The sequence below is a fragment of the Mobula hypostoma genome, chromosome 10 (assembly GCF_963921235.1).
Source record: "Mobula hypostoma chromosome 10, sMobHyp1.1, whole genome shotgun sequence".
Lineage (NCBI taxonomy): Eukaryota > Metazoa > Chordata > Chondrichthyes > Myliobatiformes > Myliobatidae > Mobula > Mobula hypostoma.
In genome coordinates this window covers 96,185,729-96,201,405 of record NC_086106.1, presented here as the reverse complement: position 1 = coordinate 96,201,405, position 15,677 = coordinate 96,185,729, and the positions used below count along the sequence as shown (strand labels likewise).

At 39.7% G+C, this 15,677-nt stretch overlaps 1 protein-coding gene across 1 annotated transcript in view; it reads left to right on the top strand.

The window, feature by feature from the left end:
- msna (moesin a) overlaps window positions 1–15,677 on the top strand; it is a 92,021-nt gene that overhangs the window by 21,324 nt on the left and 55,020 nt on the right. Inside the window, exon 2 of the mRNA XM_063060911.1 lies at window positions 13,745–13,828. Within this exon, the coding sequence (XP_062916981.1) occupies window positions 13,745–13,828 (84 nt within the window). The remainder of the gene's footprint in view (window positions 1–13,744; window positions 13,829–15,677) is intronic.

The window sequence follows — 15,677 nt, the reverse complement described above, 5'->3', positions numbered from 1 at the left end:
TACTGCCATCTCTGGTAATCAAACATAGCAATGATTGAATGGGGGAAGGCAGGATGGGTTGTCGATAGAGGAAAGAGTTGAATGTTGTATATAGCAGCTTGGCATTTCTTTGCAGAATCAAGCTACTCAGTCTCCCAGCTTATCTATGTGCTAAATCAGCATTTGTTTTTAATTGGGAACTTCCATAAAGCTGGGTCAAACTTGTCATTTAGGCCCTGTAAAATGAGCAGGGATTTCCACTCGTAATTCGGATGGTCCCTTTACAAGCTCCAGCCGCAAATGTTGAGTGAACTTTTGCGTTGCTGCTTCCAGGCTTGGTTTTCAAGCGATATAATCACATTTTGAAAGTGAATCACAAACTGTAGTTAAAGAGAATGTGCAGTAAATTACCTAATAGTTACCTATTTCACTCTGAGCTATTTTCTGAATAGTGAAGATTAGCCTGCACTGGGTTTGTGGCTAAATTCCTCAGTTGGGAGGAAAAAAAACTACATATTAAGTGGCCTATTGGCAAGCATCTCAAATATTCTACAGGCTTGCATGGCAGCTTTGAGCTTTCTGACACTTTTGTAGAAACTAATGGCATTTCTCAGTAAAATCCACCCCTGGTAAAAGAATGCTAAGGCAAGTTACAATCTTTTGAGAGGTCAGAACTTATCAAAAAGAAGTAGATAATTGGCATTGATATTTCCAAGAAAGATGGACCAAGATATGTTCTGAAATCCTTATTTTTTTGGAAAAAAAACACAACTCTTGGGAAGTTAAATGAAAGGTGGCTCTAAAACCTTGGAAGCATTCTGTGGGAGTAAATTGCTAGACCCATTGTTTTTATTTTCAGAACTCCTGTTAGATGTGGTTGTGTGGCTCAACATTAAAAAATGTAACACTAACAATGAGATGAAAAATAGCGAGTGTAGAGCAGTTATACTAATATGGATTATCTGCAGAAAATATGCAAATTAGGGACTTTAAGTCGTAAATGGTTTTGACTGCTGCATATTTCAATTTTGGCCAGAAGAGAAACTAAAATAAAGGAACAGAATTTCTTCCAACTGAAATGGATAAGAAGCCCAACCAGAAGTCTTGATGGTAAAAGAACTAAAGCTGCTGACAGTTTTTAAAAAGTAGAACATCAAAACATTTATAACTTTAGTAGAACACAGTTTAATAGACCCGGGGAATGGACTGGAGAAATGCTGTTTCTTTTCTGGTGCTGAGAATAGAACTTCTCTGTAAAATTTATGAAAATGATAAACAATGGTGCTGGCATTGATTGGAAGACAGTTGGGAAAGTACTGTCCGCTCAACGTCGGGACCCAGAAGAGTTCAGTTAATGATGAGGGGGGAAAAAGAATCAGAATCTAGATTATTATCACTGGCATAGGGTCTGAAATTTGTTGTTTTGCAGCTGCACTACATTACAAAACATGGTTTTTTAACAAAAACACAAGTTACAACAAGTACATATACAGTATATAAAAAAAATTGTTCTGCAAAAAGCGATGGTGTTCTTGGGCTCCTTATCCATTCAGAAATTTGATGGCAGAAGGAAAGCAGCTGTTCCTGAAACATTGAGTCTGTGTTTTCAAGCTTCTGTACCACTACCTTGATGGTAGCAATCAGTGATGGGGGTCCTTAATGATACTGCCTTGCTGAGGCGTCGCCTTCTGCGGTGTCCTGGATGCTGAGAAGGCTAATGTATATTATGGAGATGGCTGAGTTTACATCTTTCTGCAGCTTTTTCCAATGTTGTGTACCAGAAGGCCCCTTCGTACCAGATGGTGGTGCTACCAGTTAGAATACTGTCTACAGCACGTCTGTAGAAATTTGTGATGGTCTTTGGTAACTTACTGAGTTGCCTCAAAACTCCTAAAGAAAGCAGGTCAGATAGCATCCTGCTGAGGGGTTTCTGCTGGAAATGTTGACTGTACTCTTTTCCATAGATGCTGCCTGGCCTGCTGAGTTCCACCAGGTTGGGGGGTGGGGTTGTGTGTGTGATCGTGATCGATCTGCAGATTTTCACTTGTTCCTAAAGAAATGTAGCTGCTGTCATGCCGCCTTTGCAATTGCATCAATTATTGGGCCAGATGTAGATCCTCAGATGTACTTAAAACTGCTCACCCTTTCCACTTCATATCCCTCAATGAGAGGGGAGGGGTGTTTGTGTGTGTCTCTTCCTGAAGTGCACAGTCAATTACCTGGCCTTGCATTGAGTGCAAGGTCATTGCTGCGACACCATTTCACCTACTGATCTATCTCACTCCTGTACTCCTTCTCGTCACCATCCGAAATTCTGCCAACCATATTCGTCATCAGTAAATTTATAGATGGCCTTTGAACTGTGCCTAGCCATACAATCATGGGTGTAGAGAGAGTAGTCGCCTAACCTTGCATCTTTGAGGTACACCAGTGTTGATTGTCGGCAAGGAGGAGATGTTATTCCTGATCTGCAGAAACTGTGGTTGCCCAGTGAGGAAGTCGAGGATCCAGTTGCAGAGGGAGGGACAGAGGCTCAGGTTTTGGAGCTTTTTGGTCACAACTGAAGGTATAATTGTATTGAACGCTGAGCTGTAGTCAATAAATAACAGTCTAACATGGGCATGACTATTGTCCAGGTGATCCAAGCACAAGTGCAGAGCTAGTGAGATTTAAATCACTATCGACCTATTGTGATAGGCAAATTGCAGCGGATCCAGGTCCTTGCTTGAGTAGGAGTTGATTCTGGCCGTGACCAACATCTGAAAGCACTTCATCACAGTAGATGTGAGTGCCATTGTCTAACCTGTATATGATTTCAAAGTAAATTTTTATATTATCAGAGTACATGTATGTTACCACATACAAACCTGAGAATTTTTCTCCCCCCCCCCCCCGTGGACATGCACAGCAAATCTATAGAATGGTAACTATAACAGAATCAATGAGGATTCAAGTAGAGAATAGAAGACAACAAACTATGCAAATTTAAATAAATAACAATAAATAATGAGAGCATAAAATAATAATAGAGTCCTTAAATTGAGAACATTTGGTTGTGGGAACTTCTGAATAGATGAGTGCAGTTCAACAGCCTGAGGGTTGAGGATTAGTAACGGTTCTTGAACCAGGTGGTGAAGTTCTTGTACCTTCTACCTCAAAAAAGAGGAAAAAGCATGAGGAAAGAACATGGCCTGGGTGGTGAGAATCTTTGATAGATGCTGCTTCCCTGTGACAGTGTTTCGTGTAGATGTGCTCAGTGGTTGGGAGGGCTTTACCTGTGATGGACTGGGCCGAATCCCCTACTTCTGTAGGATTTTCTGTTCAAAGGCATTGGTGTTCCCATGCCAGGCTGTGATGTAGCCGGACAGTACACTCTCCTCTACACATCTATAGAAGTTTGTCAAAGTTTTTGATGTCGTGCCAAATCTCTGCAATTATATTTACAAACGTATATGATAGAGGAACTGCGTTAAACCTGAGATACGAACAGCCAAGAATTTAAAGTTACTGACCCTTGCCACCTCTGAGGATTGGCTCATGGACCTCTGGTTTCCCTCCAAGTCTACATTCGGTTCCTTGCTCTTGCTGACATTGAGTTAGAAGTTGTTGTTATGGCACCACTCAGCCAAATTTTCAATCTCCCTCCGGTATGCTGATTCATCACCACCTTTGATTCGGCCCACAACAGTGGTGTCATCAGCAACCTTGAATATGGTGGTGGAGCTGTGCTTAGCCACACGGTCATTGGTGTTAAGTGAGTAGAGCAAGGGACTAAGTGCACAGCCCACCATGGGGTTGATTCTTAATTGCTTTCTCAGTCTGGGGCAAATGGGGATGGATAATAAGAATCCAGATCCCAAGAATAGTTGAGTAAACATTCCGGCATGTAGTTGTGCTAAATAACCTGCCTCCTGATGTTTGCATTGACCCAAATTTTAGCTTCTGTGTACTTGCAGGGAATGATAAACAAAATGATCAGAAATGAATAGGGATGATTTTGAAAAGCAAAGATAGTACTCATCATTTCAAATGATATAAAGCTTGTTTATGTAGATAGAAGTGCAATGGGTTTTGAAATTCATGGAGTTGAATTCAGGTGGTAAACTGCATTGAGGAATCGTTGGTGAAGTATTTTTCAGAGCAGTGATATTGATTACGTTTCTCTTGGGGTTCAGTTCGAGAGCCACATTTACTTAGCAGATTCAGCTTTACAGGTATTTGTTTTATATAGTTCTGAAATTTGCTAATGCAAAACAGGTTGCATACTTGAAGATAAAACAATATACAAAGGGCTTTTGATAAGGCAAGGAAACTAGACTAAAGTAGAGAGTATTTAGTGTTGGCAAACATGAAAATGTCTGGGATAAATTTGCTGATGTTGCTTTATCAACATCTACTAATTCAAAGTACATTTATTATCAAAGTGTGTATGTAGTGTACAACCCTGAGATTTATCGTCCCCACAGACATGTTTTACATGAACAAAATCCCACCACATCATCCCTTAACTATTAAGATGATTGAGATCTTGGATTAAGTATCACTGCTCAGTCAGTTAGGGCAAACATGTGAAGCTGATGATGAATTTAATCAATGTGCCAATGTACCTTTTATATCTGAAAATCACAAGCTATCCTAGTTTTGATCTAATAAGCAAAAATTAACCTACTCTTTACTCTGAATCAGGGATGGTAATACAAATGTATTTAGGAGGCACCTTGGAACAGATATACCATCAATGCTGTGTGTCTGCAGGATCCTACGCAGACATTGTGACTGTCAGTAAGGCTTTGAACGACTGACTCAATGTGGAACCCAGCCAACAGGGACAACATTTTGCTTTCACTTCGTGCAGATCTTAAACCCTGCTGGCCATTGTATTAAAAGAAAAGGCTTACTGGAATTTTGGTGAACTGTGACCATACTTATGTAAAAACAAAGTAACAAATTTCAATTGTCTTTTTGAAAGAAGATGCCTGGGAACCTTGTTCCCTAAACTTTTAATAGAATAGTGATTGTAGATCTGATGCTCATTAGAGCAATTTAAATACTGAAAGATGGGGCCACAGTTGTACAACTAAAATATACAGTATGTATTTGCAAACTGTGCTGTTGATAATGTACTCTCCTATTTGAGCCTTAAAGGCTTCAGTACTCTCATTTAGTAATTTGTGTGTTTTTCCAGCATCTACCCTCTGTTTTGTAATTTAAGATTATCAGAAACATGGATGGGATAGACTGTCAGAATATTTTTCCCAGTAATGCAAGGCCTAGAGGACATGCATATAAGATGAGAGGGGGAATATTTTGCAAGAAAGTGTGTGGCAAGTTTTTCTTTACACATTGGCAGGTGCCTGGAACGGGCTGCTGGGGTGAGGGTAGCGGTGTTGGGCAGGTGGAAGCAGATGTAATGGGTTTAAGAAGCTGTTAGATGCATGAATGTGAGGAATGGAGGGATATGGGACATGTACAGGCAGAAGTGAATAATTTAATTTGGCACCATATTTGGTGCCAACATTATGGAAGGAAGGGATTACTGTACTGGATTCTATAATTGGGTGATGTTATTTTTAATATGTGGAGTTCACTTGCTTTAAGCTAGAAGTTGGTCATCCTTTGCAGACTATTGTAATGAGTGAAGGGTCAAAAAGCCACTCCTTTACTGAAACAAAGTGAAACTGCAATAAATTATGGGAACTTCCCTCTGCATGGCAGGAGAAATGCAAATGAGCTTGGCTGCAGATCCCTGAAAGCTATTTGAACAATTATTGCAATTGATTTCTGATCTACATTTCACGTCAGAATTTTTTTTTATAGCTCATTTAAAACCAAGAAGCTACATTTAGTTTTGTTAGATTATCAGCTAACGTTTGATATAGAGGAGTAGTTTTTCACCACTCCAGGAAGATTTGACTTTTGGTTTGAGGAAAGTGTGATTTAGTGAAAAGTAGGTTTGCTATTTCCTCTCTTTGCTTTCATTGACACAGATGGCCTTCATTGGCCTAGGATAACTTACTGATGAAGTACGTTAGCACAAAGCACTTTAATATATGGATCTATTTCTTTGAGAGCAATGACCCCCCCCCCCCCAGCACTATGTATTGATCTGTTGTCTATGCATGTGCGTGGTTCTCTCTCTGTCCCTTACAGTTAAAACCATCTCCTGTGTGCGAGCATATATTTTAATATACTTCTGCACAGACACAGCAACGAACCTGAATATCAGAAAATATCACGAACTGCACCGACAGTTACGGGATGAAACGGTGAGAGTTAAATAATACGAGAAAGCCATCACAGATGCTAACGTGCAGGAGTAACAGTGAAAGGCGCGCTGAATTTAAAGTGAAAATAATACGGTGCTGGCTTCAGTCGGGAAAGTTGATGAATTTGATAGCACTAATGAAGGCTGGGAGTCTTATATCAAGAGGGATGAACTGTATTGTAATGCAAACAATAATGTGAAGGAGCAAAAGAAAGCCCCTGCACTTGTTAGCTTAATGGGGCCCACGAACGTATTGTCTCTTGCACGACCTAGTAACTCCTACAAAGCCAGCAAGTAAGACATTTGACGAAATTGTTACAATCTTACAAAATCACGTGAGGCCTAAATCACTGGCAGTAGCTGAGAGATTTAGATTTGATAAAGGGAACCAGTCAAAAGATGACAGCCTTTCTGAATGCATTGCAAAACTGCACAAACATTGCCAGTATTATCGTTAGAGACAGCAGCAAAGGATGCAGCAGAACTACAGAAAAGGATGTTGGAAATGCACAGAAAGCCCCCGAGTGGTGCAAAAAGCCAAAGATGTTCATGCACCGCCAAAGATGTTCATGCACCCTCACATGATGCAAATGACTGTTGGTTCAAAGAAGAAGTCTGTAGAAAGTGTCACAGATGAGGTCACATTGAGAGAATATGCAAGGCAGACAAAAAGTACAACCAAGTGAAAAGTCTCAAATGCAAAACTAAGCAAATTCATAAAGTGACTGAATGTAAAACAGAATCCGACAACATGGAGTCTGAGAAAGGTGAACTGTCCATTCCTAGAACTGCAGAGTATTACTGAAGCAGATCACAATATAATATGGATCACAAAAACTGAAAATGGAGCTGGATACAGGGTCAGCTTTGTCCACAGTTCCAGAGGCTGACTACAGCAGACTGCTTTCTAAGATACCGTTAGAGAAAACCAGAGTGACGCTAAAGACTTACACAGGTGAAAAAGTGTCTCCCAACGCAAGCAAAGTAAATGTGACTTATGGACACGAAAGTTTGAGAAAAATCCAACTAGACTGGCATTCAATCAAAGCTGTCAGTGTGGCACCAATAGGCAACTGCAGCCCAAATGGTAGCACTAATCAGAGGCTTTCACAACTTGTTTAATGCTAATGGGAAGGTGTTTGATAAGGGAATAGACAAACAGATCGAAGACTTGACCAAAAACTATTTGTGATGCCAGAAAGTTCAAAATGCACCCCCATAGGCACCATTAAAGCTGTAGGGGTGGCCATCGTCATAGTGGCAAAGAATCCATATTGATTTTGCCAGGCATGTTTCTGATTGCTATGGATGCTCATTTGAAGTGGCTGGAGGTTATACCAATGAAGTCAACCACCTCAGCAAAGACTGTCTCCCCTCTGAGGACTATCTTCACCAGAAGCTGCTTACTGAAACAAATTGTGAGTGGCAACAGACTACAGAACACATCAGAAGAATTTAGACTGTTCGTGAAGAAAAATGGCATCAGACATTTCAAGTCAGGTCCTCACCACACAGCAATGAATGGGTTAGCTGAGTTTATCCAGATCTTCAAGAAGTCCATTAAGTGATGGACCAGGAGGACATTTCTCTACAGCATAAGGTGGACAACTTCTTGTATATCGGAGCTCAAATCAAACACCTGCAATGCTGTTCATGAACAGGAAACTGAGATCTCGTACAGACATCTCGAAACGGTTCAGCCAGTTGCTAAGTGAAGCAGCAAGGAGCTTTGAGATTGGACAGGAAGTCCTAGCAGGTTATTACTCAGAAGACAAGTGGACATCTGGTAGGATAGCAACAAGACCTGGACCATTGATGTACAGAATGGATGTTGGAGATCAGACATGGAGTTGTCATGTGAACTAGACACTGGATGCTCAACCAAAGAACGCTCCAGAGCAGACTGCATCCAACAAGATGGACACATTACAGTCACTGGACTTGCCTCTCAGTGATGATGTCACTGACAGCAATGTGACACCAACAACCAAGAACGTCATCTTGGACAAGACACCTACCAAACCTGATGCCACTCCACAGGACCAGAGGCGCTATCTTGAAAGGAACAGACTGAACCTTTAGAACTGTGAAGTTATGGACTGTTTTTGTGAAAATGTGTTTATTTGGAATATGGGCTTACGAAAGGGAAATTGAATGCTTTGTACATATTATTTTATGTTGCTTTAATCTAAGGTGGGAAGAAGTGTAATATATGGATCCATCCCCCTTCCCGCCCCCCCCCCCAGTCCTTAGCACTACATTTTGATCTGCTGTCTATGCATGTGCATTGTTTTCTCTCTCTCACTAATACGCCAGGTAAAACCATCTCCTGCATGTGTGCTTTTATTTAATATATATGTAGTTGTGCACAGACACACTGATTATCTTGGGTATTTGCCTATCAGAAGAGTGTGGGAGAGTTTAAAAAAAAAATTGCTTCACCAATTGACATCAAATGAAATGTTTTATAATTGTGTATAAATTAATCATCACATTTCCACTGTAGATAGATGCAGCTGTTTTGTTCCACTGTTGGTGTTACTTTTAAAAATGCACATTGTGTTTCAAGCAGGCCTACAACGGAAGGTTTTTGTCAGTTCTCTGCAGTTTGGTAACTAGCAGCAAAAAAAAAGCTCCTGACTGTTTTTACTTCCTGTTTGCATATGATGGCTACAAATGATTTCCTCAGCCTAAGTTAATCTTGAAAACAGAAAGGAAATTGACAAGCTGAGAATGTGAAAGGAAATGGTAGCCTTTGGGAGTGGAGGCAAAGTCCCTCTGCAGACACCTGCAAGGTCATGATGTGAAACTTGCTAGTCTCAGTTGTCCCTTGTATTCTGCTTTTCTACATATTCTTCAAACAATTTTATTACAACTTCAGAGAACAATTATCTGTGAGCTATATTGCTATTGATTTTTAAACTGATTCCACTTTTCTATCTGATTTGAAAGTGCTTTTTATTTGGTGTGTGATGAAATTTCTTCTTGCCAATCAGGTTTTTTTTATATAAACTATCTTATTGGAGTTTGGCTAATCAATACTTCATTGATGTCACTACTTGAAGTTCCACTCTAATTTATGCCTGTAATTCAGTATGACTTGTAGGAACTGTCACTTTATACTTGTAAGATAATTGGGGAGAAAAATGCTTCAAAATAAGTTAAATTTGGACCAATTGAACTTTGCTGTAATCAAACTGGGAATAGGGTATTGTTGGTGGTAGGTTTGCAGAGAATATTCCGATGACCAAAAATGAGCTAGAATATCCTTGGGTATTTTGTAGTTCTGGAATGTGTTAGGTAATTTTAATTTTAAAATTGGGTCTCAAATAATTTGTTAAAAGGTATGATTAACGTGAAGGCGGTTTTAATACATTAATCACGTCATTTGATTTTTTTTAAAAAAACTTTTTAGGGAGCCAAGTATTATATCGCTTCACTTTGTGAATGTTGTTGCTTAATTTGAAGACCCTGTGTTATCTAATGTCCTAGCTAACAATTGTTTCAAACTGACCGTTCATAACCTGTAAATGTTTGTGAGCTGTTTAATTGCTAAAGTTGTCATTCAAAAATTTACGTAAGCCCTTCAAAGTATGACTGAATGTAAATATAGTTTCCCCAAGACTACTTTTGTGCACTGCTTGTAATAGGCGATCACCTGGGTATTAACAGCTTGTAAAGTAGCTTTGTAGAATTGAATCATGAAAATGTGTAGAGGCTTCACTGGTACTTCAGCATAGCTCACCCACTGCTTTAGAGCAGAGCTGCTCTAATATTTGGAACTTGGCAGGAGGTTAATGCATGGGGGTGGGAAACCAGTTACATGTTGGAACAGAAAACTTGGCTAACGTTGATGGCACTTCTGTGTGCATGGTAACGTAGAGGCCATTGGACATGTGCAGTGGCTTGAAATAGTGCACATCTATTTGATTGACATCTTCACTCATTAAGTCAGGTAGAGTGTGAAGCCTGCGAAGTGTCTTTGTTTTTCTTTAAAACTTTTTCCATTGTGACTAATCTCTACCACTGTGTCACATCCTGAATGACGGCTGATGATGTATCTTTGCTCTCCCTCTTTATTCACTCAGATGTCCAGTGTTCTCTTTTGGGGCCATTGCATGTTCTCTCTTTCATCCCACTGACCTGCTGCACACCTCAATCCTGCGGTAGTGGGAGATCATGGGGAGAACAGTGGCATTGATTCTGTGTGTACAACAGAATACTAACTTAATACTAATCCAACAGTTTCGAACAATCTTAAAGCTTTGGCAACAATCACTATGTAACCAAAGAACAAAGGTGTTTACTCTGTTTTTGTCCCTGATTTCTTTAGTAACTATGGCAGTGTTAACCAGTGCATTGGATTTTCCTACACTTTATTTTGTCTTTGAACAAACTCTTAGGAAGCTGAAATTCCAAATTAATTGAAGTGAACAGATTTCACATTCTTGTGGAGATTTGTACAAAACATAAGCTCTTTCAGCTTTGCACATTAACACAGCAAATTGCTGAAGGCCTACTCCTAAAGATTTTTGCCTTGAGTGCTTTCATTGGATCTTAATAGCAAATCATTTACAAAACATTCTGAGGACAAGATGCAATTTACTTGATAGTTTGGGAATATCACATGTAAATTACATCATGTATGAGAGTAATGGAAAACCAAGTCTGTTGTAAAGAAGAATGGCGTCAATTTGGTCAAGATGCAGTCTCAGTCAAGATCATGGCTCAGACTTAGTTTTAAGTTTGTAAGGATGATTAGGGGGACAGAAGAGAGTTAGTGATCAGATTAGGATTTGGGGACAGATATAGAGGTGTTGGAGGTTGTCAGAGTTTAGGCCTCCGCTCTGCATTTAAAGGCCAGCAACGTGGGTATGGAGAAGGACATGTATATGAAGAGCTTTCCCGGGTTAGTGAATCCCAGGACATGATGTCCATGCAAGCAGGAGGCACAAGGATTGGCAAGCCTGGAGCTCAGGGTCTCATGGTCAATTTGTCCAGTGGTTGGTGCTGAAGGTCAGTTAGAATTCAGAACCCAATATCCGAGGGCTGTCCATGTAGGAGGTAGGAAAGGGGCTCATTTTGATGTGGTTGTTTAGTTGCATGTGAGCATTGTGGGCATGCTAAGTTGGTACTTGAATGTGTGCTGGCACTTACCCCCAGCACATCATTGGGTTGTTGGAAGCGACCCATTTCACTTTGTTTCAATGTATTGTGATAAATAAATGAACCTGGTTGACTTCAGCGAGATGGAACAGCTGTACACCTGAAAAAAGAGTACCTGATTGGGAATGTCTACTAGGGACCTATAGTGGGGCTAGAAATATTGTGAACTCTGTAGAATTTATCTTATTTCTGCATAAATGTGACCTAGAATGTGATCAGATCTTTGCAAGTCCTAAAACTAGATAAGGAAAACCCAATTAAATAAATAATTCAAAAACATACTTGTTTATTGAGAAAAATTATCCAATATTATATGTATTGGAAAAGGTATGTGAACTTTTGCTTTCAGTAACTGGTGTGATGACCCCCCCCAGTACAGCAAATACTTCAACCAAACGTTTCCGGTAACTGTTGATCAGCCTTCCACATTGGCTTGGAGGAATTTTAGGCCGTTCTTTCTTACAAACTGCTTCAACTCTGGGAAGTCGGTGGGCTTCCTTGCATGAACTGCTTGCTTCAGGTCCTCCACAACATTTCTATAGGATTAAGGTCAGGACTTTGACTTGGCCATTCCAGAACACTAATTTTCTTTTTTTTTACCATTCTGTTGTTGAATTACTCCTATCTTTTGGATCATTGTCTTCTTGCATTATCCAACTTCTATTAAGCTGCAGGTATCAGACTGCTACCCTGACACTACTGTAAAATGTCTTGATACAATTTTGAATTCATTGTTCCCTCAATGATTGCAAACTGTCCAGGCCCTGAGGCAGCAAAGCTGCCCCCAACCATGCTTCCACCGTGCTTCATAGTTGGGATGAGGTTTGTCCCAGAAGTGCTGTGGAACATCCTGGTGGTCTTTTGCAAACTTGAGATGTGCAGCAACGTTGTTGTTTTTATTAGAGCATTAGCTTCCTTCATCGTGTCCTTCCATGAACACCATCCTTGTTCAGCATTTTTCTTATGGTGGACATATTTACAGAGACATAAACAAGTTCTAGAGATTTCTGCAGGTTTTTTGCTGTTGCCCTTGGGCTCTTTTCACCTCCTCCAGCATTGCACGTTGTGCTCTTGGTGTGATCTTTGCACGATACCCATTCCTTGAGAGATTAGCAACAGTAATGAGTTTCCACCATTTGTAGACAATTTTTCTTGTGGACTGATGAATACTTGGGTCTTTAGAAAAGCATTTGTAGCCTTTTCCAGCTTCATGCATCTCTACAATTCTTCTAAGGTCCTGTGAAACTTGTTATGGGGCATGGTGCACATAAACAAATCTTTCTTGAGAATAGGCTCTGCCAGTAAGCTGACTTTGTGTGTCTTTTTCATAGGGCAGGGCACCTCCAATCATATCTTGTTGATTGGAACATCTGACTCCAAATAGCTTTACCCCAGAGGTTCACATAATTTTTTCCAACAAATACATGTAATATTGCATCATTTTTCTTAACAAATAAATGAACAAATATAATGTTTTTGTGTTATTTGTTTAATTGGGTCCTCTTTATCTAGTTTTTGGATTTGTGTGAAGATTGATCACATTTTGAATCATGTTTATGCAAAAACAAAATTCTCCAGGATTCACAAACTTTCTAGCACTGCTATATTTATGATTATACTCTCTTGCTAATGGGCAGTGGTTTTAGTTTGAAATTGGCATTCACTGGACAAAGAAGAGGAAATTTCATTAAGAATAATTATTTTATAAATGTAAATAGTACTACTTTACTGCAAGTTGCAAACACCATTTTTAAGCATTTTTAAGATGCACTGAAGTTATAAAGTCATAGTTATATAGCACAGAAATGAGTCCCTTAATCTGTGCTATCAAAATTCCCAAACTGAGCTAGTCCCATTTGGTTCATGTCCAATCTTCCTTGTTCACGTAACTGTCCAAATCCCTTTTTAAATGTCATGATTGTACCTGCCTCTACTACTTACTCTGGCCTGTTCAACTTGATCACCTTCTGCAGGTTAAATAGTTACATCTAGCTTATCCCTATACTCAACAGGATAGATATTTCTACTCTGATTTCCTGTTGACACTGTTGTTTACAGACTGCTAATCCTGTACATTACTCTCCCTATAGGTTTTTAATCTTGAAGCCATGTGAAGGATCTCACTTTCCACTGGTGAGCAATATCCTCATTTCTGTAACTGAACACATCCGCTAGAAAGATGGCTTTTGCTTGGGGCCTTGGTGATTTCCCCAACTGAATCTGTTCCAGTGCTGGAATTTTCACATAAATGAATTAGTTAGGTCTGTTAATATGAAATTGATTTTGCTTTGTTCCTTTTTATGGGGTTCATGCAAATTTCTTTCATTTCAACAGATCAATGTTCGGGTTACCACTATGGATGCAGAGCTGGAGTTTGCTATTCAGCCCAACACCACTGGCAAGCAGCTGTTTGATCAGGTATGTTGAACTTTGCATCTTGTTCTGCCTAAAACATGGTTAACTTTTATCCTAGAACGTTGCTAGGTTTGATGGATTGCATCCATGATATAATGAATAAACTATAATAAAATAAACTTTTTATCATTCCAGTTTCATCTGAATTCAAATCACACTTGCTGTTCCATCTCATATTCACCAAATCCCCGAGCATGCAATGCTTGATATATTCAATAATTAGAAGTAGCTGGCTTATGTTGAATTGAAAACACGAGGAAATCTGCAGATGCTGGAATTTCAAGCAACACATAAAAATTGCTGGTGAACGCAGCAGGCCAGGCAGCATCTATAGGAAGAGATACAGTCGACATTTCGGGCAGAGACTCTTCGTCAGGACTAACTGAAAGAAGAGATAGTAAGAGATTTGAAAGTGGGAGGGGGAGGGGGAGATCCGAAATGATAGGAGAAGACAGAAGGAGTAAAGATCTCTTCTTTCAGTTAGTCCTGACGAAGGGTCTCGGCCCGAAACGTCAACTGTACCTCTTCCTAGAGATGCTGGCTGGCCTGCTGCGTTCACCAGCAATTTTTATGTGTTGCTTATGTTGAATCGATTTGGTTTTCCAGACTTTGGCTGTTATTAATTTTTTTTAATGTGCTACTTTCTACTGTTTTGTGGCAGAAAAGCCATTTCCCTATTCAAATCAGTATGCTTGGTAAACAAAGTATTCCCTCCTTGCAAAATTGTACCTAAACATCCTTGCCAGCAACATTTCTTCTGCATAATTACATTTTTTACTTTGGGAGAAGATGTAAAGTAATTTTATGTATTCAGCCAGGATTCTGAAGTGAGGCAATCCTGCCTCTTCGTACTCCACCGTTAGGATTTTGTAATTTCTTAGTTGTCATGTTTAAGAGATGGGCGGTTTTAAAGTGGTGAATAATGCATTTAATTTTTTTAAATCTTAATTTTCAATGTTACAAATGGGCAAGTATGTAATTTTGTTCATGAGCAATTTTGTGATAAAGTTAATTTATTGGTTATGTAACCTATTGGAACTTTGCTTCTGGACTGCTATTCTCCATGCTCTTTTTATGGCATATTGTAAGACCTTAAGACTTGGGAGCAAAATTGGACCATTTGGCCCATTGAGTCTGCTCACTATTCCATCCTGGCTGATTTATTATCCATCTCAATCTCATTCTCCTGCCTTCTCCACATAATCATTGACCCCTGCCTTAAATACACCCAATGATTTGACCTGACAGCTGTCTGTGGCAGTGAATTCTACCACCCACTGGCTAAAGTATTTTGTTTTTCTCTCATCTCTACTCGAAGTGTGTTCTGAGACTGTGCCTTCTGTTCCTAGACTCTCCTGTTGTGTATGTATTAAAATATAGTTTAAGTTTATTTAAATAATTAATTGATGCATGTGTACCTCACTTAAAGTAAACACAAAATTTGACTCTCACTTTGGACTTCTGCGTCTCTCTTTGAATTACTTTAATGTTTTGAAGTAACAAAACATAAATATCCCCTCCACCTCCACTCTAGGCCTTACAATATTTGATCTGTTTCAATGAGAACCCCCCCCCACCCCCAGCAAGTACAGGCTCAGAGCCGTCAAATGCTTCTTGTATGTTAATCCTTTCATTGTTGGGATCATTCTTATGAACCTCCTGGATCTCTCCAATGCCAGCATATCTTTCCTTGGATAAGGGGCCCAAAACTGCTGACTATACTGGTCGGACCAATGCCTTAAAGTCTCAGCATTACACCTTTGCTTTTTCTGTTCTGGACCCCTCAAAATGAATGCTAACATCACATTAGTCTTCCTTACCCACAGACTCCATCTGCAAGTTAACCTTTAGG